A 25537-nucleotide genomic window follows, 5' to 3' on the forward strand; every position below is an offset into this window, starting at 1 on the left:
ATAGACAGAAGGACAATTATATAAAATATATTATCATTGTGTTTTAACAAAACTATCATTCATAAGAAACAGAATAACATAGAATTATGGGTTTTCAAGAATCAAGAATGCACTTCAAATTAAATTATGCAAACATGTGCGATCACAACACGTACATCGCACAGACACAAAGCTATATATAGAATACCAACATTAGATAATAAATAGATGATATCCTCATGTTGCTGAGGCACTCCCTTCATATTCTATGAGATGTTTTCTTCTTCTTGAATTGAATATATACTTGTATATAAGATATGTGTTAGATTTTGGTGAGGTAAAACATAAAATAGGAAAATTTGTTGCATTTTATCGGAGGAGAGGGCGGTATGAGTTTTCATGATTTGTATGCCCATAATTTGGCTCTTCTTCAGCCTAAGGATGGAGGTTAGTAAAAAGTCATCACTATTTTTTGCATACCCTAGGGATTCTAGGATGTGCAATGCAACACTGAAAATTATAATAGTAATTTAGCAAGAACCTTATTTAATTCAAATTTTACGGTTTAAGAAAATATAAATAGTCTTGTAGCACAAGGCGCTCACATTGTCATCTGTTTAGTTAGTTCATGAGTTTGAACTTGATCTGTCTTATAGAGCCACATGTATATATATATATATATATATATATATATATATATATATATATATATATATGCAAGCCAATGTGGATGAAGCAGATAGATTTGCAGAGAGGATAACATTTTCTGCTCTAAGTGCATGATAATGATCACAACACCATTTTTTGTGAACATGATGGATACGACAACAATGAGGGGTATGTGATCGTTATCTGATAGGAGCACAAAATGTGACTTTCTTAATGTCATTATGCCATATTCTTACTCTCCGTTACCTCTTATTTAGTATGTTTTAGTTTCTTTTGTATGAATAAGTGTTTAGGTAGAGCTTATATTGATTATGAGTGAATTGATGATGAAATCGTGCTGAATGTTAAAAATCCTTGTTGTGATATGATTCATTCTTCGAATACGATTCATCATTTCCAATTTCTTTGTTTCTAACGTACTTATTCTTATTAGAAAAAACAAATCAATATTAGAGAAGGAAAACAATCCTAGTTGCGTAAGGAAAGATGAGAGATTGAAAATCAGTTTCATAGTAGAATAAGGAGATGACGTGCGGCATTGATGGTTTCCTATTGAGAATTGGATTCTAAAACCAAGTTGGAGATGGATTTTCCAAGGTGTATATGAAGATATTTTCGTCCATATAAATCAGAATTACTAAAGAGAAGAAGATATGCACTTAAAAGCCCAATCCATGCAAGATTCAGAAAGCTGTCAAGATTCGTAGTCCAACTTTGACGGGCTCCCCTAGACAGCTCAAATCAAATAGAATATGTACTATATATGGATAGAAAGCTGTGTGAGTCTAATTTCTGTAGGATTTAGAATCAAATTAATATCTTATTCCTACATGGAGATATGACCGAATCATTACTCGGAGGTCCAGTGAGCTCGACAGAAATATCTCAGCCATTGATTTGCTTTTGATCCAAGGGTTGTGAGAGAAAGTTGGGACCTTGTTTCTCCTATATATAGAGGCATAAATCTATATCAGAATCACTATAAATTCTTGCACCAAAGAATGTCAAAGAAGGCATGCAGCAACTAAATGACAAGAGGTAAGAATGTGAAAGAAGGCATGTAGCAAATAAATGAGAAGATGTAATAAAGTCAAAGAAGTCATGCAACAAATAAATCAGAATAGGTAAGAAAATTCAAACAATGCTGCAACAATTAAGATTTTTGCTGCCTCCCTAATTCAAAGGAGGAAATTCGTGCAAAAAAAATCATCATTAAAGGATGAAGAAGATATGCAATTAATGTCCAGTCCTTATTAGAATCAGAATTATGCTAGTGTAGGTCATCCAACTTTGACGGGATCCCCTGGACAACTCACAATAAATCAGACAATGTATGATATATGGATGAAAAGCTACGGAAGTCTATTTTCAAATGAAGTTGAAATCATCTAAATATCTATTTTCTAGAGAAAGTTATGGCAACAACAATGCACAAATGTCAGCTCTGCCGAATTGAGAAAATCTAGGAAACCTAAACCAATTTGTTTCAACTTTGTGGCCAGCCTCCATTGGGTTTTTTCCTCTATATATAGCCCCTCATTTCCACATAAAAAAAATCATCAACCTTTCTCACAAGACTTGCCAAAGCTCAGCCTTAAACACTACTCATCATCCTCAAAGCCATTCAAGCCGTAAACACCATCTTCCTTTCATTTCATTCAATCCATAGCGCTACGCCTAGGATTGTCATTGAAGTTGAAGACGTGCTGCCTTGTTTTGATACTGCTAAGGAGATTTACAAAGTGTAACTCGTTACTTCTTCAATTATGTTTTCAGTTTGGATTCTTTGTGTGATGTTGTGTTTCTGTTTTTGGTTAGTTTTGAATTTGTGGAATACTCTTATGTAGTTTACGATTTTGCAAGATCTTATAAGTAGTCGTTCTGATTTTGTTTTCTATGATTTCTATGTAGATGCCGTGAGTTTAAAATTCAATTATTTAATGATTATCTTTCTTGTGCGTTAACTATATGTGATTCAAGGCGCTAAGTTAGTTTTGCACTTTTGCATATAGGATTCTTAAATGTTTTTTTAACTTGTTAAAGTAAGTGACATGCTTGACTTGTTAGTAATCACTAGGAATTAACCATGATCCGTTTGTTATCTAAGATGCGCAAAGTATTAGATAAGAGATGAATCAATGAAGTGGTAAGATTGAGAATGACATATTACCTTGTAATTTCTAAGCGCTAAGATAGGATTACCAGGACATGTTTTGAGTTAGGGATGCACTAAGTAACCTAGTTCGGCATTAGGTTATTGTTTGTTCACTCAATACTTGTCCGCTAAGGCTCAGTATTTGCAAATGATGAGATTATGATTTTTAAAGCTACTTGTGACGTTTTGTTTGGTGATGTTTATGTGTTGGTTGGTTGATCACATGTGTATATTAGTTTATGTTTTATTTTATGTTTTTATAATTATAATCCATAACTATCAAATCATTTTATCTATTATGAATTCGTTGTTAAATGTTTGCGATTCTTTACCCTGGTGGATCCCCGGTTTGTGAACGATACCCTTTTGCTTTATACTACTAACGATGCTTACAATGTTAATATTGATGTCGAGTAATCGAACCGATCATTATCACCGGATATAACATCTAGGATAGCAACCATGTAAACCTATGTATCCGAAACTCATGTGATAGAAAGTGGGGAGACATAGGTTATGTAAACATTCAATTTTTCGGGTGACAAAAAGAGTACAATGATATTTTAGGGATTGAGGAAAGCAGCCTATTCCTTTGAACTAATGATAATAAATCATCAATACAATATATTAATTTGTCTAAAGATAACTTCATTAATTTGTTTTACTGGTTTTCAATGGAACAATGACAATAGTATTAATAATGGGAGCACATCACTTGCGCCCAAAAAACTTAGGAGTTTTGATAATTAAGGGCATTTAAAGATCTAAAATGTTAGAACAAACAACAAACCCTACTACCCATTGCTTAACCTAGAGCATCTCTCTGTCGGCGCCTCTCTCTCTCCAAACACTAGAGGCTGCCTTTGTCCTTCTGTCCTATCCGGCTACACCTCGGCGCCGGCGATGGCCTCTGGCCTAGCCTGTGCATGAGTTGTGTGGTCGGATGGGAATTTGTCAGCATATCTAAGGTTGGAAGGATGAGGTCGGGGTTGGTTGGTCGTTTTCAGCAAGAGACTAAGGTCGGGTCGCGGTTGGGTAAGCGGAGCAAAGGAGAGATCACCGGAGATCGGAGTCGGGTCATATTTGGGGTGGCGTTGTGTCAATGGGGTTTCAAACTTCAGCACGTTTGTGGGGATGACGGCGGGGATTGGTGTTTCATTTTAGTTTCTTTGGTGGACCTCCGATCTGGGGGTTGGGATCGCATGGTGCCTTTGAAGGTTGAGGTCTTCCCTAGAGATGACGTTCTCTTGATGGTGATGATAGTCGGTCTCCAGCGTTGGTGCGGCGTTCATGGATTTTGGGAGGCTGGTGGGCTGAGGAGGATGAGCGTGGGCTTGCTTTATTCTTTTGGACCTGGTTATTGTTTGTTGGCCCGATATGGGAAAGAGGCTGGGTCTAGTATGTTTTTCATTGTTTGTTATTTATATTTAATAATTGTGTTGCACGTTTTGCGTGTAATAAGTCCATGTCTAGGGCGAGTCGGGTTTCATGCCTGTGTCTGCACCCTTGGTGCCTTGTCTGCTCTAGGTAGGCGACGAGTTTCTTGTTTTGTCAAATAGTCGTTGCCGCCTAGTGGTAAGGTGAGACTAAGTGTGGTCGAATTAATTTTCTGGCGGCAACGTAGGATGAGAGCTGCTTTATTTGACATTAGGGGATATGTATGCGATGTTTCGTCGTTTTCAACTATGTCACTGCTGTTTTAAAGCAAAGAGCATTACTATAATGTCACTGTTGTTTTAAAGCAAATGGATTCGCCATTAGAGTAATGCTCTTTGCTAATTGGTGTTTTGTTGGGTACTTGTTTGTAAGAACTTCTTATATTATTTCATGTCTTTGTAATCAGTGGTTTAGGCTTCATGTCCCCCCTTGTATTCGACCGTTTCATTAATGCAGGTTGAAGGGTAGCCATACAAGCCCTTTATTAAAAAAAAGATCTAAAATGTTAATTAGGGCCCCTAGTTTGGACTTCTGATAAATAAAGGCCCGAGCAAAACTTCTACCCTTTAAATTTCAAATTATTGTAAGTGTGTCACTCATTAATCATACGGTTCCACAACCACCCACCTCGTCTTTTTCTCTCTCCTAAACTCATCAATTAGTCTTCTCTCACACTCTCCATTTTCTTCGTTCAACAAAAATCTCTCTCTCTCTCTCTCTCTCTCTCTCTCTCTCTCAAACCTCACAACCTTATCTGCCATCACCGACGAGGAATCCACATGGTATAGGAATGGCACCACACCTCCTTGACGTAGCGATTAAAGCTGATGGAGACCGGTGAAGCAAAGAGGAGGAAGATGTTTGGATTTGCGACAGAGACTTTAGGATTGGGAAGAGAGGCTAGGGTTGGGTAGGTTAGGTGGAGACGGTGACTTCGTGGAGAGATGGGCAGAGGTAGAATATGCGGTTTCTAAACAACAAGCCGAAGAAATGGGAGGAGAGTAAATCGATCTGACTTGAGGGCAGCAAAAGGAGAGGGAGGAGGAGCAGAAGAAGGAGGCGATGGTAGAGGAGGGTGCCAGAGGAAGAGGAAGAGGAAGAGAAGTAGCTGAAGATTAAGCCTCGACGGAAGCAAGGGAGGTGGAGAAGCATTGGATCATGGAATGCAGGCGGGGATGGAGATCTTGGTTTTCTCTATAGAGGAATCTTTCATTTCCCCCTCTGTCACTAATTAATGGTTCTATGTTATTGTACTTATTGGAGATCTTAGTAGTTACATGACCAATTGCATGAGTAGTTACGTGTTAGTTACATTGCATGAGTAATTACTCAAGTAACTCATTCGTTAACTAAAAGTTGACTTTTTTATTGCAACTAAATATACACTATCAAATGAGTGAACTGATGAGATTAAACATAATATCAAAAGCTAACCAAGCAAGAGAAAAATAAAATCAAATAGTTACACAACCAGATAGTTACAATGATACTCAAATAATGAACAAGATAGTTACAATGATAGTGTTTATGTAATTGTATCAATATTGAGTAACTATCCCGTTAATTGTGTTGGTAACTATCTGGTGTTCTTATTTGTATTAAGTAACTATGTGAATAACTAAATGTCGATGTAAGACTTATAATACGCAAAATATCTAGATGAACAAAAACCAATCAAGCACACTCCCCCCTCTCATTCTCACGAAAACCTTCAACAACTTCAATCACCTCTTTTTAGAGCATTTCGTCGAACACCTTGTGTGCAACTTCATCAACTTGACCTCCACAAAGGGGTTTACTTCATCAACCACGTCGGTGCTCAATCCAACCCAACTAAATGGAATTAATATTGATACACCATTGGAGTAGGCTATCTTTAGCTAGTGTTTGCGCTTTAGAGCTGATCATTGGGTGAATGCAAAGGAGATAAAAGTAGGGAGAAAATTTAAGGAGAGACCTAGACAACTCCTTGACACATAGGACATCGATGCAGAGGGTGTTATAACGGAGGTGTTGGAGGGTGAGGGAGGAGAGAGCGCGACGAAGTTGATGTAGGTGGAGAGGAGGATGGCGTGAGGGTGCTGCTCAAGAAGGTTGTGAGGTTAGAGAAGAAGGAGATGTTGAGATCCACAATAGATGCGTCGGCCATCGTTGGTCTCACTTCATCTCTTTGTTATTTTGGGTTTAGTTTGGAGAGAGATGAGTATGAGATCAAAGCTTAGCAAAAAAAGGTATAATGGTAATGAAAAAAAAAGAAAAAAAGCTAATTTTTATCATTTCTAAAAAAAAAGGGATAATTTTATCATAAACACCTCTAATATGGTACTTTTTTATCAAGTGATAAACAATGGTCTTTTTTTTTAACATTTTAACTTTGAAATAACCCATTTTCAATAATTTCTTCAAAAACTTATGCCAAACCTATGCCACCCATAATAATCTAATACATGTCCATCCAACTTAGCAACCCACTAACTGTTAAAACATGAAAAACAAAAACTTAATCTCAAAAAATGAAATTTTCACATATAGAGTGTATTGAATAAATGTGTGTGCTGTCCCTTGTGATTTTAGGGGGTGTGTATATTTTTTTTCAACCGTGAGGTAGAAAAAGTAAAAAATAAAAAGCATAGTAAAAATAAAAATACTAAATACAGTATACTGTTTGGGAGTTTGGGTTTAGCCATTCGAGGCTCTTGTTCAAAAAACTTTACTCTCTACTTGGCAGGCTTAGCTTTTTATACAGAATTGCAGAGCTCACTCTCTCTCTCTCTCTCTCCATACCGGCGGTCATGATGTCACTCTCTCTCCCTCACTCTCTCCCTCGCGCTCCTCCGCCACCACGCCTCACTCTTTTCCGACGCTCCTCCCTCAATCTCAGAGCCTCCCTCAATTCCCAACCTTCCCGCCGCACCTTTAGTGTTCGACTCCCTGCCGCCGCAAATCAACCAGGTACTTATCTTCTTCTCTTCGATTCCGCCACTTCAGTTTCTCTAGGGTTTGATCATTGCTGGTTCAGTATTCCATCGCATAGGGTTCAGTTGTGAATTGAGCTATAGAGCTAATGAGAAACTTACAGTAAAACCTAAATAACTACAATGAGTAAATTACGATTAGCTAATTAAATTGTGGGCAACAGCTCTTCTCATATCTTAAATAAGAAATGATCTTAGCTTTGCTGATATGTGTACTTGATGTAGTTAACAAGAAGATTACTATTTCAGGAATTAGACCCTCTGGACATCTTAAAGCATCTGTATTGCTGGTTCATGACGATAGCCGATAGTCATTCTTCAACGTATAACTCTAGAACTATTTTGGGATGCATGTTTACTGACATGGTGCTTTTGTTGTCTGCATTCGATACAGTTACGACAAAGTTACAAATGGAACATTTTGCAAGCATTTCTTCCTCAAACAGTCGAGAGACATCTTCGGTTGGTGTCAACCCACCATATTCAGTACCTCCCCCGCCCTCCAATATGTAATTATTTCTTCTTATGTCGAATCATGTATTTTATAGCAATTTCTGTTTTGTTTCCCCTGTGTACCCAAACAGGTTTAACCTAATAATCTTTTCATTTGTTTAGAGGATCACCTCTATTTTGGATTGGTGTTGGGGTTGCGTTTTCTGCAGTATTTTCATGGGTAAGGACAATTATTAATTTGCATTTTTCTGGTTGACAATAGTTTTTAATCATCAGAGCAACTCATCCGTGCTGTACTTTTTAACAAGTTGATTTTGATAACAGGCGGCTGGAAAGCTAAAGGTGCGTGGTTCCCTCCTAAATTCTGTATTTTATGGTGTTGGGGAAGTATCAGTATTAGAGCTTCCTTTGACATGTTTAACAATTCTGATAAGAATGTTTATCTTGGCCTCTATTTGATTTGTCTTTTGGTGATTTAGAAAAACTTAGTTTTACTTGGGACAGATTTCTCCTTGTTTAATTAAGTCACTTGCTGACTTGCGTTTTAGAATCCGCTCATTAATCGAGATAAAATTCACTAAGTGAGGGTTTATTGATTTTATATGCTACTTTGGGTCCTTTAAATGGTTTTTAGATAGGCAGAGACTTAAAGATATTCTAGTAGTCCTCTTCAGTAATTCATCATATGTCATAAACACTCGAAGAGTGTAATTATTATTAATGATTTGAATGCAGCAATATGCAATGCAACAAGCTCTTAAGACTATGATGGGCCAGATGAATACACAAAATGACCAGTTTAGCAGTGCTGCATTTTCTCCGGGATCACCCTTTCCATTTCCAGCAGCTCCAGCATCGCCTTCTGCCTCAGGATTTTCAGCACCATCTCAATCTTCTTCTTACACTGACGTATCTGCAACCAATGTAGATAAATCACCACCACCACCACCAGCATCATCATCCATTGCTTCCGCACCTGTTACTGATGTCAAAGATGAAGAAGAACCAAAGAAACAAAACCAATTTGGTAAGAATTATCATTCCAACCAGTCTACTTTATATTGCCTCTTATACAGCTCAAATTTTCAATTTGAAGTTATCCATAAAAGTTTTCTAGTATGGTTTGAATAGTTCGTATGCCTTCTAATGTGTGTTTCATCACTTATTTAAAACTAAAAATTTATTATAGAAGAATTCATTTTATCTGGGCTATTAATTCATTACATGAAATTCTCTTTTCATATGCAACAATATTGGTCTTATGATTAGTATGATTAAATCTTATTGTAAGATGGTAATTTTAATATAAAGATTCCCAAAGTGCCATAAGTTAGTGTATTTTCTTCTGTAGAACTTTAAAGCTTCCTTCTCTTCTACAACCAATTCCTCATGAAAAAGTGAATTACCTGCGTTTTGGGTTCTGTAAAAATCAGTATGACCAAAATGATGCAAGAAAATGGAGATCAGTGATTGGCTTGCTTGTAATTTTGTCTTTGAACTGTTTTAAAATTTTGGGTTACTGTTGAGTAAGAGACCTCCACTATCCTTGGTTTCAGTGGACTTGTTGTCTTAGACTATTTAAAGAAATATTTTCAAATGAAGTTTCCTTAAATTATATACTTTTCACTTTCTTTTTACTATTGTCTTTTCTCATGCAAATATGTCGAAATTCATTTTGAAATTAAACAAAACAATGCTATTCAGTTCTTCGGACTGCTTTCAGATACAGTATCTCAATTTTATTACCAGAAACTTAAAGAAAGAGTTGTACTGTCTATGTTTTAACTGCACACCATTTGAAATTGTACTTTTTTTTTTATGTTTTAAGTGCATACCATTTTTTGGTTGTATACATGTTTTGTGTTTGTGTTTGTGCATGCACGTGCGGAAGCCTTTGCCCTGGGTGCAGAAATCATGATGGTTTATGATATTACTTCCCACTGTTTAAAAGGCAGGATCTTTCCAATATCTTAATCTGTTACTACAATTAGTGGGATAAATATATTAATTACTAGTGATGGACATCAACATGGCAATAAACTGTTCAGATACCTTATTTGAAATTAAATTGATCACTATTAGTGAATTACTGAGATAATTGCTTCGTCTGCTTACAGCTTTTGTAGATGTTAATCCAGAAGAAACTGCGCAAAAAAGTCCTTTTGAGAGTAGCTTAAATGATACCGCAACAGGTTCATCCAAGGAAATCAAGAATAACGTTGATGTAAGTATCTCCTAGTGTATTTCTAAACATTATATTGTACTTTTTAAAATAATATCCTGATTTGATATTTTGCAATTGATATACAGGGTTCTCAAAATGGAGCTGCTTTTAAGCAGGAAATGGATGCTTCCTCAGGGTCTCAAACGACTGGTTAGTAACTTTAGCAGGCCCTTGACAATTTTGCATGCTTGGCTTTTGGATCTAGAAGTCAAGCTTCTGCTTACATTTTTTGACGAATACTATTTGTCTAAAACTGGTGGACCGATTATGTTTTAACTTCAGCCTGGTCTGCTTGGGGTAGTGGTTCTGCACTTCCTAGATATATAAAGACCACCCTAGTCCAAGCAGTGTCATGACAGGACAAGGATTTGTTTTCCTTGTTTATTTGTGTGTATAAATGAAAACTCATGCATCTCTCTTAAATAAGTTTGATTGTGTCCATATATCCTTTGAGTAGGGTCTGTCTGAATTTCAAAGACCAGGCTGGACTTCAACACATGGGCAAACATATATGCTAAGACTATAGGACATAGATACTAAAATGTAACTAGTTAATAGACACTGTCATGTGCAACCTTCATAAGTTGGGTCGCTTATATTAATGAGCCTACATACAAGGTCTTATTAATCAGCGCTAACTCGCATGCTATCAACATTTTAGTCTGAGAATTCATATATAATGCATCAATCTAATTGAAGATAATATATTATTAGGAACTGATGAACTGGAAACAACTTGACACTGTCAAACTTTGCCAAATAAGACGTTAAACATCAGACATTATAATTTTGGGCATCCTTTTATATTGTCGGCATGAGTGCTTGTGCATTTCGACTGTATTACTTGCGCTGCATATACAACTTAGGACAGGAATTTCTTCCCACGGTGCCGAAAATGAGATACTAATCAATATATCCTGTGAATGAATGTAATATGTATCATGTCAAGTATTGTTTATTCTTAGAACTCAATTACTTCGTAACTAGATAGAAAAAGTCATGATTTCATAATATGGTAATTTTATTTAGTATCAGTGTGTTACTTTCAACTTGTCACATGTGGCTGTGGTTTTCTCAAATTTGTATCTTTAAAGTCTCTATCAGGCAGTTTAATTGTGGTTTCATTTCTTACTGGATAGGAAAAGCAGATTCTGCTCCGTCAGTGGAAGCATTGGAGAAAATGTTGCAAGATCCGATTGTACAGAAGATGGTTTACCCGTAATATACCTGCTATCAGTGCTCTATTTTCTTTCTGTCATCGGTTACAATTTACGACTGACACTTAATGATTGACGATAAGACAATAATAAACTAATCTTAGCAATTGCATAAAATTTCCCAATATATGTAACTTGGGGACATCTACATTGTGTGCAATAATCAATATGTGGTAGTTTATTATGTGTATAAATATAATTTAAGCATATAATGGAATGAACGTTAACTGTATTTGTATATTGCAGCCATTTACCTGAGGAGATGAGGAATCCCGCTACTTTTAAATGTAAGTCCGTTAGTGTAGCTTTGTCTAAGAGTATAATCCTCATTCATTCATCTGTACCTGGAACTTTTTATATTTTCGAAATTGCTCTGTAAATGTTGGGTAAGTGTGGAGTCCTAGGGTGGTTTTTTGTGTGGGTGTGTGTGGTAGGCTTTGTTTACAGTTATACGTTCATGACATCTTCTTCATTAAACTAATTAGATGATGTTTTTTGTTAGGGATGCTAGAAAATCCACAATATCGCCAACAGCTAGAAGACATGTTGTAAGTGCTTTTGATATATTCACAGAACCCAATTCCTGTCCCTGCTTGTTATTCAATTTGCAATAATTTGGTCTGATGAGTTTGAGCACATTATTACTTTGTCCTCAATTATAATTCTCAACCAAATCCCAAGTTTTTGAGGCGGGAGAGAATTACCCATCAATAGTTTAAAACAAGTAAAAGTGCCAAAATCAAACTAGATGATTTTGAATTGAACTGAGCGAGAAAAACTTTTAAGTCTTTGATCCTTAGCCTGTGAGGAGATAGTAAATGGTAGGACTGATATGTGTTGCCATCAGTATAAGATATTATGCCATGCAAGAGAGAAAAGTTGGTCAGCGTGTTACCAGTCTTTCTGTAACAAAACCTTGACCATGCAATAACATCATTCATTATTCTTGAAAATAAATAAAGCAGCTTGCTTTAGTTAGGGACCGTGGTCCTGTTAGCGAGGCATTTTCTTCATCTATTTCGTATATGTTAAATTAGGTGGATTTACATAGATTTACTGGTACCTTGATCTCTTATATTGTTTATGTGAATGTTTCTCGTACTGGAATAGGCATAATATTTTATTTAGTTCCATTCAACATTGCCATGCCTGCAGACTGCAATTGATACTTTAAAATATATGGCGTCTAAATTTTAGGACGATGAGCATTTTGTTTGATTTTTATTGCTCTATATTGGCAAGATATTTAATTAATTTTTGTGTTTGACGTATCTCTCAGACGTAGTATGAGTGGAAACAGTGAATGGGACAACAGAATGATTGATTCTTTGAAAAACTTTGATCTTAGCAGTCCAGAGGTCAAGCAGCAGTTTGGTACGTTTGATGTAAACCGTAGGTTAATTGGTGTTACGATATTAATGCAGATCTGCAGGTTGGATCAGTTCCATCTTGCCAGATCGGTGTGCTCTAATTTCATAGTTCATTTGGTTGTTTCATTATAAACCATAATTCAGAATTTGCTAATTGGATAAAAGCAAGCTCGAATATTGAAGATATGCATATATTTCCCCATTTTGATGTGGATGTTGGTGAGCTGATAAACAACATGAATGGAAAAGCCCATTGACTCAATTCCCCAGCCAACAAAATATAAGTACAATTCACATTGTCTATGAAAATGATTTGTTTCATTTAAAAGGTTGATATGTTAAATGAAAGGTTGTGGTTTCCAAATGTTCTTGGTGACACTACCATGTAGCAAACAACCTTCACTTTTGAGCATAATTTTGAATATAGAATTTTTGAGCATAATGGATGGTGGTTGTTCTATTGTAATGAAACTAGTAGAACTGCAAAGAAGACAAACATTCTGCCATTAATTCATGTTTGCTTATGTTATACAGATCAGATTGGGCTTACACCTGAGGAAGCTATTTCAAAAATAATGGCCAATCCTGATGTTGCTATGGCATTTCAAAATCCAAGAGTTCAAGCCGCCATAATGGATGTATGTATTGCCAGACTAACTGGAGTTAATCTAGATTTCCCTTCCTTTCTCATCAAAGAAAAAAGTTTATAATGTACATCCAAACAAATTTATCATTCAGTTAACTTACATCAGGATGATGTTTACAAACCACAAAAAAAGATTGTAGCTGGCTTTGTATATCCCACTTTTGAGAAGGCAGATCCAAGTGGCTTTCCATTATGGGGTGAAATCCTCACCATGGGTTGCTTTGAAGAGACACCCGAGCGCCCCTATTGGAAATGAGACATTTTGTCTGCCCTAGAGCTTGGTGGAGTAGGTGGAAGGAGAAAATTAGTTGTTTTTTTCCTTCTCGTTTTAAAATTGGTGGATGTGGGAGAATAAGATGGATGCACACAGGAATGCAGAAGTTTTAGCAAATAGAATTGCTTTTATTCATGACGCAAGTTGCAAAACATACTAACTTTAAGGTTATTTGTTTCGTGTGCAGTGTTCGCAGGATCCGAATAGTATTATGAAATATCAACATGATAAGGAGGTATAGTAGATTGCTTGTTCTTTCTTGATTGCTGTTATATCTATACAATTTAGAGTTAGTATTAGTCACAAACTTTAGGACAAGTTGATGTACTTAGCGGGTGGTTATGATATCCCAAATAAATGTAATAATACTGGCATTTTATTCTGTGTTCTTTTCATCGTAGGTGATGGATGTCTTCAATAAAATATCAGAACTTTTCCCCGGAGTGTCTGGTCCACCTTGATACTACAAGCTTTCCTGAGCATCACTCATTTTCATGACCATTCAGTCATAGCGTGTCATATTAGTGCTCTGTTTTGATATGGTAATTAGATGTTGGTGTAATCAATTGGATGAACTGAAAGCGAAATGTTGCTGTGGGAGTAAATTGTATATTGAGTTCTGAAATTTTTAAAAAAATCTTTTTGTTTTTTGGGGTTTTGTAGCTGCACTGGAGATGTTATATAGCAAATTATGAGCAATTCAATGGAATAAATTGATAGGGTTTACAGTGACTTGCCTATTGTACAAATTGTGAGATTACGAACAATTCTATGCTAAGACCATGGGGCAATACCAGAGCCACCATGATACATATTTAAGGTTGATCACCTAGCACTGATTCACGGATGCATGAGTCATGGATACATGAAATTGGAGACGAATATAAGCCAGGGTGAGAATTGCTCATGCTGCGGCATGTCAGAGATGTCAACAAGATGAGGAAACGCCGTCCTGCGGTGCTTGAGCTAGAGGATTCCGGGATATGGGAGGTGGTTTGGTCAGGGATTGATGCACCCCACGTACGGCTGAGCTGTTTGCTATTAAGGTTGGATATCAAAAATCTAATGTTTTATGGGTCCTCAGGGTTTCTTGAGCCGTTCAAGTGTGCAGTAGTGATCATTGATGCAAGCTAAGTCTCTAGAGCTTCTTGGGGATGAGGTACCCTTCTTGCAGAGAAGGGAGGGCAGATCAATGACGGGAGATTAATTGGCAGGAAGGTACATGCATGCTTTCAGCGTAGCTCCATAGGCATCAAGGTACATGCATGCTTTCTAACGACCAATTAAGTATCATGCGTCTAAACCTAAGTTTCTCAGATCATATTGCTACCGTCACATAAGATCCAGTTAAACCAAAACATACACCAAACGTGCAACTTTGAATAACACATCAACCTAATCGGCTTTGGATTGAAGTGTATGTTACATAAACCTATACAAATATTTGGAATCATGACCCACATAAGTAACCTTGCAATAACTTGCAAGGCCAAATCAAAGATGACCTTCATGCATTACATTTTCCTCTGTGATTGGTAAGATTAAAATAAAAAACAGTATATGATAGAACAAGGAATACATTAATAAATCAGCTGACTGCAGCCCTCATCAACTTTTGGAGTCGACCATTACCCCGTTATAGTTAGCTGATGAATAACCTCATAGCCAAAAGGCAGGCAAGTAGCTAGGTCTTGGCCGGTACGTTGCTTTCTTCTCCCAAAAAACATGAGCAATCACTAGATTAATTCTTTTTGAGACGAGACTAGGTACCACAATGCATCACGTTTGATAACTACGTACAAGAACAAACCAAATCACTGTTTATGCTTAATGTCATGCGAAAGTGAACGAAGGCTGGCTAAAATGAACTCTCTTAAATCATACGACTGACTGACATGCAAAATAGAAATATAGCTGACATGCACTCTCTTAAATCATATAAGGTTGTTTTGGGTACTGCAACAGAATCAATTACCAATATGAAGCTGTAATGCTAAAATTAAATCGTTAATAAATCTCCCTTCTATTGTCAAAAGACTTTTCTGTTCAGTAGAATAACTAGAATTACTCATAATGAACATCATACTTCTTTTTTATGCATCAACATCGTTAAGCTCAATGTAACATGAAAGCTGTGAAACTCATTACTATAGTCCAAGAATTACCACGCAGAGAGTATCAGTAGCCATAATGCATGCAGCATGTTTGTTTACAAGGATCTAGCTTGTGTCAGTGCTCTTGTATATATATTGGAGAAAATCAATGCCAAGCCAAAGGTTACGCAAAAGTGGTACGTAGCCCTAATATAGCACTCGATCTCTTTCACAATCTGTTCCAAGTGTTGCACAATACAACAAGCTATTAGCTAGTGTTCATTCTAGCTACTAGGCTTCAGGGGAATGGGAACTCCGCTTGCCATAGTACGAACTGCTACGTGCAAAATTCCTATGGCAAGATATTGATCGATGTACAAATCAATCAGCCAAATCAGAAAATGCCTTCTTCTTCTTCTTTTATATTTTAAATTTTTTTGTACACTTCATAGAGAGGAAGATTGTACAATCGTGATTGGCAATAGTTTGGGAGATCCATCAGTTGATTTATACATTCAATCCCAAGTAGGTAAGTATTAGAAGGTTGCTTGACAACCACGTAAGCCACTGAAAAACTTAATTACTTGATAAACAAGCTTTTCCTTTCCTATAAAGATTTGATTTTCCAAATAGATTATGTGTTACTATCATTAGTAATAATTACTAAACTATCAGGGGAGAGTTACATTTTCAATTGTTTAGAATTCTAAGCGATATAGAAACAGATCAAGAGGACTAGGCATGACGGTGACAACAATTGAAGCCGTGTTCCAAGAAGTGTGTGATATAGTTATGAAAGCGATGGAGAAGAGTAAAAATTTCAAACCCTTCCTGTTTAATTTGGAGGCCACGCTCATATCCTTAAGAGATGATACCATCTAAGGCCGCCGGTTCAACAATCAAAGCTGGAGGCTCAGACAAGTCGTTGAAAAACTGCACGAGGAATCAAAGTTAATCCTGAAAGTCTCCAAGTTCCGAGCATGGCACTATTTCTGGGACGTCGACAAGTTCTTGGCGATGGTTCTTGAGGTTCTTGAATTGAATGAGTTCCTAAAATATCTCCATGATTGCATGAAGAGGAATAAAGGCCGAAAGGAGGAGTATAAGCGGGAAGAGTTTGAGGCTACTTACAGTGCTATGTGGCCTATTGCTTGTGCTCTTGAGGCTGAAGGAGGAGAAGCGGGTGATTAGAAATCTGCCTGACGAAGTCGAGAAAGCCTTTTTGCGCTGTCTGGAGAGAAAGGAGGTCATGACTATGGAGGAGCTGAAGAGTTTAGTAGAGGAGATGGAGAAATGGGTGAACGCGGTTTGGATCAGAAAGTTAAACAAGACGAAGGACGAGTGGATTGCATTAGGGGAGCTACTACGATGTCTTCATGGACATCTGCCACGAGTTCCATAGGCATGACATATTTTCCTAATCCCGAAAGTCTCCAAGCTCTGAGCATAGCACTCTTTCCGTGACCTCGACAAGAGGCAATGGTTCTTGAGGTTCTTGAATTGAATGAGAATTTGAAATTTCACCATGATTGCATGAATTCGATATATTAAAGGCCCGCCGAACGGTGCCGTTGACGGCAGAGGTGTTTCTGCGGGAAGAGTTTATGCATGGCTACTTACAGTGCTCTGGGGGACTCTTGTGTTGTTGAAGCTTAAGGAGGAAAAGCAGAAGAAGGTGGCCTAGTGATTAAAAATCCTGAGGAAGTCCAAAAAGCTTTTTCCCCCTATTTGGAGAGAATGGAGGTCATGACCACAGAGGCGCTGAGGAGTTTAGTAGTGGAGATGACGAAGTGGGTGATGGTGGTTTGGAGCAGAAGATCATGCAAGACCAAGTGGATTGCATTAGAGGAGTTGCTACAATCAGTACAATGTCTTCATGGATTTCTGCCCCGATTGCCATAGTTCAGTAGGGAAGAATCAAAACAATGTCTTCAATCAGAACAAGTTGTTCTGTTCTTTCAATAGCTAATCCAGAATATATATGTTGTTAAGGTTGCGGTTAGGGCAATGACGCGTATGTTGCTACATAGTCTGCTGGCATTGATACATTTATACACAAAGTTATGAGAACTGAAGGATCAAAACAAATTTGGGTGTCGAAGCACTTTTGTAGAAAAATAATTAAAAGCATGAAAACCTATACAAAATTTGACTTATCGAATCGATTTAATCTCTACTGCATTTGATTTCTTTTCCAGACCATGATGTTAAATTTGCACTGGTTAATTAATAAACTATAATAATCAAATTAATGTCGCATAGTTTTATACGAATGATAGCATACGACTTGCATTGTGTACAACTCACGAAAATGATGTTTTTTTCAATTTAGAAAATAATTTGACTCAGTTGGGATTGGGTGATGTCAGTGTGAGATTTATGATTTGAATATTTGAGCCTCTAATCCACCATTCATACATCACACGGACCCTACATGTATTTTAAAACACATTCTATCCACCGTTGAATTCGGTATGTATAATATGCAGCGCTGAACAAATCCGCAGTTGTACAAAGTAATACAAAGGAGTAAAATGTTGGAGTCAGTATTCAAAATTGGACCAAGTAATTACACGTATCTGGCCAAACATGAGGATAGATTATATCCCAAAGTTCATTTTTGAAGGAGGAAAAAGGAAGAAACTATTATTGTAGACCGAATGCTTCTTCATGCATAATTAGTCAGAAACTATCCTTCCAAAATGGAATCAGGTCCTTTTAAGAACTCATTAAATTGTTGCAATCTGCATTCCAAGGTTACAAGCTGCTTTGTAAACAGTAAACGCCATCAGGAACCCAAATCTATATGTCTCACATATGATAGACTTGTCCTATCAAATAAACTCCCGGGACTTTGGCATATACCAAGCAAGCAAATTTGAAAAGCATATCCTGGTTGACTTGGTTAAATTGTTACACAACTACAAATACAATCTTCATTTCATAAACGACATAGGTAAGCTACTTCCAAAAAATAAAATAAAAACGACTTAGGTAAGCTGGCAACAAGTAAAAAGCAAAACTCAAAGATGACCATCATGCATAAGTAAGAACATGTAATATAGATGGTTCCCGTTATAGTTAGCTTCACTTAGCTGAGTGATCTTATAGGGAGGATCAAATTTGCTCTCCATAGCGAGAAGGCATGCAAGGGAGCATTCTTGGCAGCTTTCATATGAAACAGCATCAATCACCGTTCTTTCCGATACAAGACTAGGCACCACAAATATAGAGATGAAATGTTAAAAGAAAATAAAAATAAAAAATTTCAACAAACTAACTGAACCTGCAAATTACTGACTGCGATATGGGAAGACATTGTTTATGAAAGCACTCAAATTCATCTTTCTAATTACAACTAATATCAAATTCTTAAAGTAGCGTTGCTTGTCTATATCCATTGCCCCTCTTTCTTTACAATTCATCAAAAAAATTTTGAATGTACATCACAGAGCAGTGGATAAGGAATCACTAAAGCAAGCAAGCTATTCAGCTACGAAACCAAGCAACCAACAATCTCTGAGAGAGTAGATAACAAAATCTCTGAATTAAAGAAATAGCGAAAAAAGATTAACTCCCCCTAAACACTGAAAAAAGAGGCTTAAATGCAGACCCTCTCCTACAGATGACCAAGCTCATCCCCCTCCCATACTCATAACTTTTCTATTTCTTACTAATCAGCAATTATGACCAGGGTATCTATGTCATGTTTGACAAATGGCTCCTTGTAAATATAAGGTCGTATCTTTGAAAGACACTGATAAAGAAGGTGAAATCAAAGCTATAGCAGACTACATGAACTTATAAGTAATTGTATTGATACCATGGCATTATAGCATAAAAACAGGTGCACTTGAAATCCTACATTTCTATAAAGATCAAATTGCGAAAAAAGACTGAATGTATCAGAAATAAGATCAATGTCATTGACAGGTTTGATAAAAAAACAAGGTCAGCTAGATGATTTACCTCAATGCCGGAGTCATGATCCGAGTATATTGCAGCAACATGAGTTGCTGCTAGCCTGCATAGATTATTTTGTTGTCTGAGATTTATCACAAAATGTACACAATAACTGTCCATCATTACCTGACATAGCCAGCCGATCCCTGGATGACAGTTCATCTCATCCTTCTCAGAAGTTATGTATGAATTGGAAATCATCATACCCTTCCTTGCTAGAAAACCCGCTGACAGCTTATCAACCTCTACATGTGTAAGATCAAGAGGATATGAGACCTTCTTTTAAAACTCCATCCAGCTAAATCCAGGATCTTTTGTGAGCCCTTTAGCTTTCATGTATTTTCTCATCATTCTCACTTTATCCCACTTTCCTACAGCTGCAAATACATTCGACACCAAAACATGATACCCCGTGTCATAAGAATTTAATTCAACTATCTTCTTTGAGACACGTTCAGCTATCATTTCTTCACCGCTTTCTCGGCAAGCACTAAGTAAAGATCCCCAGATACTAGCATCCGCCTTGATTGGCATTGAATGAATAAAGTCCTCGGCTTGAGCTAATAGCCCAGAGCGGGATAGGAGGTCAACAACACACGCATAGTGTTCCATTCGAGGCTCAAGTTTGTGCTGTTTCTTCATCCGATCGAAGTAAGATAGACCCTCTTCTACCAAACCTGAATGGCTACAAGCATAGATGATGACCAGAAAAGCTAGATGATCAGGAAGAACACCGGTGGCTTCCATTTCTTCAAAACCTCTCAATGCTTTCTCACCTTCGCCATATGTGCCATATGCAGAGATCAACGAAGTCCATGTCACCACATCCTTTATACACATTTGCTGGAATACCCGTATGGATGTTTCCAAGCTACCACAACTAGAGTACATTTCTATTAATGCATTACCAACCGGGACCTCTAAATGAAAACCTAACCTGAAAATGCAGCCATGGGTCTCTCGTCCTTTTCGCTTGGCGGCAAGTAAGGAACACAGTGGTAAAATGCCTAACATTGTGGCCACATCAGGCATCACTCCTTCGTTTTTCATTCTAAGAACCATTCTTAAACCTAAACTACAGTCTTCATTACGAATGCAAGCAGAAATTATGATATTCCATGTTACAACATCACGAGCTGTCATGCTGTCAAATACTTCCAGTGTATCTTGTATATTTCCACATTTAGCATACAAATCGACTAGAACATTGTTGACAATAATATCTGAATCAAATCCCAGTTTTACTATATCACAGTGGATCAATTTCCCCTGGTCCACCTGTCCGAGTTGAGTATACACAGACAGGATCAACACGCAACTCACAGAATCAGGTTTCATGTTAGTTCGCATCATCTTGAAAAGATTCAACCCTTCATCAAAACAACCATTAAGAAAATAACCACTGATCATAGAATTCCATGACACTGAATCTCTGCATTCCATAGAGTCAAATACTTCCCGTGAAGCTGACAGACTTCCACATTTTGCATACATGTCAATAGCTATATTATTTGCAATTGTATCAAATTCAAATCCACCTCTTTTCATGTAGCCATGAACATATTCCGCTAGTCCCAAGTCCCGTAAATGTGAACAAGCACGAAGCACGGATGTGATTGTCAGCAAATCAGGCGTGAACTCCTTTATCATTTCCCTGAACAAGCTGATCGCCTCATCATGTAACCCCAACTGTGAGTACCCACAAACCACAGTGTTCCAACTAACACAGTCCCTAACTACCATCCCCTCGAAAAAAACCTGAGCCTCTCTCCACCAACCAAACTTAAAGTACATTGCAAGAATCCCATTACTTACTAAAACATCCGCATTCACCCCAATCTTCTCAACCAAACCATGAACCAACCGACCCTCCTTCACATCAACCAAGCCTCCACACGCCGGCAGCACACCCCTTATCGTAAAACAATCCGGCACCAATCCCTCCATTCTCAATCCCCGAAACATCTCCAACGCCTCCTCCCAATACCCATTCGAACTATACCCCGAAACCAAACTATTCCACGACACGATATCTCTCACCGGCATTTCATCAAACACCTTCCGCGCATCACCGACCTCACCAAATCTCGAGTACATGTCGATCAAAGCATTACACACGTACACATCCGACTCAAACCCTTCCTCCGAAACGCGGCGGCGGACGACCGAGCCCGTTTGCACGTCACCCAGCGCGGCGCAGGCGTTGATGACGGAAGGGAACGTGTGGGCGTCGGGCCGGACGTTAGATCGAAGCATGGCATTGTAATGGCGGAGAGCTTGGGAGTGGAGGGCGTTGCGGGTGAGGGCTCGGATGACGGAGTTCCAGAGGAAAGGGGTGTGTTTGGGGTGGAAGTGGCGGAAGAGTGATAGGCAAGAAATGGGGAGGCGGAGTTGGGAGTACTTGGAGATGAGTTGGCCGGAGAAGAAGAGGGAGTGGTGTAGGCCCAGAGTGGTGACGAGGGAGTGGAGCTTGTGGAGTTGTGTTAGGGTTTTGGTGGAAGATAGGGATTTGGACAAGAGGGAAAACAGAGCTTGTTTGGTAAGACCATACAACCTGCTTACCATCGCAGCCCTTGTCCTTTTTTTCTTTTTTTGGTAAGAATTTTGCAGACTGTATATATAGGTTTCCCTCTCTTTATTTGTCGTCGCAAAACGCCGCCATTTTGTACTAAATCAAAAGGAAAATAAAATAAAATCATACAAACACTTATATTTTAGAATTACTCAATCGGGTCTCTTGCTCGATTATAAAAGACTCGAAAAAACTCTAATGTGTTACAGTTTTACTATTTGAAAAAAAATGAAGTCATTCTTAATTTTTTTTTATGTTTACTTTTACGAATAATAAGGAGGTATTACATTTATATATGAGAACTACGCCAAAATCTAAAATAATTCGGCTCTTTTTGCTCCATGGGCATGGAGTGACAGTGATTCTTTGTTTTTCCTTGCCTCTCTCCATTTCATTCAAGTTTGGTTATTCTTGTCTCTCGCATTTCCTCTCTATTTTATTCAAGTTGAGTGCAAGCGCTCCTAGTTTTCTAAAAATCAACATCTAGTAGTACTGAAGTTTTTCCTTCCTTCCAAGTATTTTGAAGATGCTAATAGGTGACTATTGACTAACCAGTTTGCATGTACAAAGAACAAAACGTCTTTCAGAATTGTGCATGACTTGTTATGCTAGGGATCTAGTTTGGATTGTAATGTCTTGTTATTTGTTAACCGAAATTTAAAATAGTATGCTAATTTCATGTATACACTAGCCCAGGCTCCTTCAACAGATACACTGAAGACCAAGTATGTCATCAAAAAAAAAAACTACCAAAGTAAAAGCTATAAGCCTGTTAAGGCACCAAAAACCTCATCTCCTTGTAGCCATCAACGCAGAGTTCCCAGAGTCTTCTTATATGTGTACCACTTGGAAATTAACATAAAAGTTCCAAGGTTCAGAGCACTCAGCACTGCCAAAAAACAGAAGAAATTATCGAGGTTACCATAGTTCAAATTGTCCGGTAGCCATCCCGGCTTATTGTTCTTTGTAGTCACGTTGGCAACAATGGTGACGAGCAGTGAATTGAAGTAGTTTCCTAACGCGACAGTAGAGAGTGCGAGAGACAAACTCAAGCTTCTCATGGCGTCGGGTGCTTGATCATAGAAGAAGTCGACCTGTCCAATGACTGTGAAGACTTCTGCAGCACCTATTAGGAAGTACTGAGGCACTTGCCAAAAAACTGACATGGGCATATGGTCAAGGTCATAATAGCTGTGCTCTCGCACCATTTGGAGTCTGATATGTTCTAGAATTGCAGCACATATCATGGAAAAAATGGAAATGAAGAGACCAATGCCCATCCTTTGAAGTGAGGTTATGCCATTCTTGTGACCTGTGTATTTCCTAGTAAACGGGACAATGAGTCGATCGTAGATTGGAATCCAAAGAATGACACTAAGGGTGTCAAATACAGAGAGGGAGGCTGCTGGAATTTCAAAGCTAGAGGAGCCAACATGAAGATCCATATGGCTGCCTTGCAACACAAAGAAGTTGCTCATCTGACTGAAGACTGCAGCAAAGACAATACCAGTGGCCCATATGGGAAGCAATTTTATGATTGATTTTAGCTCTTCTACTTGCGTGACTGAACAAAGTCTCCATGGGTCTTTGAAGCCCTTTGTATTGTCTGTTGGTAGCTCAACAAATGCTTTGTCAAAGAACCTGCACAGGAAACATGCATATCAACAAGGCTGGGATAGTTTGATTGCTCATCACAACTAACCCTTCATCTCAATTGTGAGTTACTTAAATACATAGTTCGATCATCATCAAAATCCAGGATTTCCAATTTAGAAACGAACCTAAACTCATTTGTGTGTTCAAGTTTACGGCTTCCTTTGATAGCAGACTCTGCATTTGCAGTCTCATAGAAAAGAGACTCGTCTGCAGGTACTTTGACCCTGTATTTTCTCACAGATGCCACCACCACCTGAACTATTCGAGTTATCGGGCTACCTCCTGGCTTCTGGTTCCTGTATAACTTAGTACCAGAGAAGAAACTCACTACAGCAAATGCCATGGATACTGCTGGTATGCCGAAACCCCATTCCCAACCCTTGTTGGTTTGTATCCAGACCAGCAATGAACTAGCAATCAAAGCACCTATGTTGATGACAAAGTAGAACCAGTTGAAGAAAGAACTCTTGTGCTTCTTTTCAACCTCATCATCCTCATCAAACTGGTCTGCACCATAAGCTGAAACACAAGGCTTAATCCCACCAGTTGCCAAAGCTACTAGGTAAAGTGCCACGAAGCAGGCTGCTGATTGTCCGGCAGTTGCATAGCAATCATCTTTTGAAACACAGGTAGGTTTCAGGCCTGGGACTGAGGTTGTCATTGTCAAGAGAGCCATCCCCTATGCAGATACAGCAGAACTCAGGACTACTTACGATGGAGATTATACCAACAAAAGAAACTCCATAAACCATATAATTTCCGAACTAGTCACTTTCTAGCATTTTTCAAGACTATAAACTCCATCTTTTTAGCTCTGACTCTATTTCAGTAGTTCTCAAAACACGTTAAGCAATGGTCAAACGGCATCAAATAGTGCTCAATTGCCAGTTGTGCAGGAATCGAACCCCCTATCTTTGGTTCAAAATCTAACATGTCTAAATAAGGTCACATTTTGGAATCGTTTTACAAGCTAGTTAAGTACAAGTGCACTTTGGAATCAATCTAGCAATCTACATGTTCCCAGAACAATGCAACCACTAATAAGTTTTCATTAAATGCCAAACATGTTGCTTCATCGGCTATACGTAGTGTATTTGAAGTATTAAGGCAAATAATTAGAAACTTACAATGACATAGATGATTGTGAAAGAAGCAATGGTCTTGTATCTTCCCAAATAGGCATCAGCCAGAAATGCACCAATCAAAGGGGTGAGGTAGCAGGTTCCAGTCCAATTTGAGATACTTTTAGCTGCAGCAGCACTGCTCTGGTGAAGATTATTCTTGAAATAAAGCACCAAATTTGCACTCAGCCCATAGAATGCTAATCTTTCACAAAATTCATTCCCTATTGATAAACCAATCAAACCCAAAAAAAATTACAGTATCCAGAACACAAAGGGCAGGGCCTAGAACACAAAGAATCAATCATAATTTAGTACCTAATATAAAAGGGCATGCCTTCCAGGTTCCTGTGACAGTTTTGTTAGCTGGGTTTCCTCTGTAATCCAATGTCCCATCTTTGGTGTATGAATCATCTTCTGCATCGGGTGCTCCAACTCTCCCACCTTGTAAGTATACATAATCTTCTGCCATGGCTCCTCAGACTTGGAATCAGATAAAACCCAGAAACTGAAATGGAATTGAGAATTTTGTGTCAGTACCAATCTGGTTTGATAGGGGAATGCATTAGGCTTCTGCCCAGAGAATGTGGAGAGAGCCCATTACTTGTGTGATATGAGGGAGAGAGATAGAGGGATGTCGGGAATGGTTTGAGCGCGTAGGTCAAAATGAGAAGACATTGATTTCTCAATGATCTGTTTTCGCTTGTCGCTAAGAAATAAAGGAGAAGAGTCC

At 38.0% G+C, this 25537-nt stretch overlaps 3 protein-coding genes across 4 annotated transcripts; 1 reads left to right on the plus strand and 2 right to left on the minus strand.

Moving 5' to 3' along the window:
- Window positions 1-6989: 6989 nt before the first annotated feature.
- LOC126801987 (protein TIC 40, chloroplastic) lies at window positions 6990-14105 on the plus strand. Its single transcript, XM_050529497.1, has 14 exons — window positions 6990-7192; window positions 7610-7724; window positions 7831-7888; window positions 7993-8010; window positions 8404-8695; window positions 9786-9892; window positions 9979-10042; window positions 11032-11110; window positions 11356-11396; window positions 11612-11657; window positions 12389-12483; window positions 13014-13117; window positions 13587-13634; window positions 13801-14105. Exons 1-14 carry the CDS (start codon window positions 7033-7035, stop codon window positions 13858-13860), a joined length of 1287 nt encoding a protein of 428 aa, XP_050385454.1. The 5' UTR covers window positions 6990-7032; the 3' UTR covers window positions 13861-14105.
- A 4133-nt stretch (window positions 14106-18238) lies between these two features.
- LOC126801985 (pentatricopeptide repeat-containing protein At3g03580) lies at window positions 18239-22020 on the minus strand. Its single transcript, XM_050529495.1, has 2 exons — window positions 19462-22020; window positions 18239-18705 (listed from the first exon to the last, which is right to left on the minus strand). The coding sequence occupies exon 1, from the start codon at window positions 22018-22020 to the stop codon at window positions 19738-19740; it is 2283 nt and encodes a 760-aa protein (XP_050385452.1). The 3' UTR covers window positions 18239-18705; window positions 19462-19737.
- Window positions 22021-22653: 633 nt separating this feature from the next.
- On the minus strand, window positions 22654-25537 carry LOC126801984 (protein NRT1/ PTR FAMILY 8.2-like). 2 transcript variants are annotated; one of them, XM_050529494.1, is made up of 5 exons: window positions 25409-25537; window positions 25123-25312; window positions 24811-25028; window positions 23809-24362; window positions 22654-23668 (listed from the first exon to the last, which is right to left on the minus strand). In XM_050529494.1, exons 2-5 carry the CDS (start codon window positions 25274-25276, stop codon window positions 22834-22836), a joined length of 1761 nt encoding a protein of 586 aa, XP_050385451.1. In that variant the 5' UTR covers window positions 25277-25312; window positions 25409-25537; the 3' UTR covers window positions 22654-22833. The 2 variants fall into 2 exon arrangements, with proteins under 2 accessions (XP_050385451.1, XP_050385450.1); XM_050529493.1 differs by having other exon boundaries at window positions 25123-25482.

Source organism: Argentina anserina, chromosome 7 (genome assembly GCF_933775445.1).
Source record: "Argentina anserina chromosome 7, drPotAnse1.1, whole genome shotgun sequence".
Lineage (NCBI taxonomy): Eukaryota > Viridiplantae > Streptophyta > Magnoliopsida > Rosales > Rosaceae > Argentina > Argentina anserina.

What these genes read in the sequence shown, in the direction of transcription:
- LOC126801984 (XM_050529494.1), bottom strand. Translation starts at nt 25,276, where the DNA reads ATGGCAGAAGATTATGTATACTTACAAGGTGGGAGAGTTGGAGCACCC. An exon ending in GGCATGCCCTTTTATATTAG is followed by an intron (nt 25,029 to 25,122) that starts GTACTAAATTAT and finishes GTTTATCAATAG; the next exon opens with GGAATGAATTTTGTGAAAGA. An exon ending in TCACAATCATCTATGTCATT is followed by an intron (nt 24,363 to 24,810) that starts GTAAGTTTCTAA and finishes GTATCTGCATAG; the next exon opens with GGGATGGCTCTCTTGACAAT.
- LOC126801985 (XM_050529495.1), bottom strand. Translation starts at nt 22,020, where the DNA reads ATGGTAAGCAGGTTGTATGGTCTTACCAAACAAGCTCTGTTTTCCCTC.
- LOC126801987 (XM_050529497.1), top strand. Translation starts at nt 7,033, where the DNA reads ATGATGTCACTCTCTCTCCCTCACTCTCTCCCTCGCGCTCCTCCGCCA. An exon ending in AAATCAAGAATAACGTTGAT is followed by an intron (nt 9,893 to 9,978) that starts GTAAGTATCTCC and finishes ATTGATATACAG; the next exon opens with GGTTCTCAAAATGGAGCTGC. An exon ending in CTCAGGGTCTCAAACGACTG is followed by an intron (nt 10,043 to 11,031) that starts GTTAGTAACTTT and finishes CTTACTGGATAG; the next exon opens with GAAAAGCAGATTCTGCTCCG.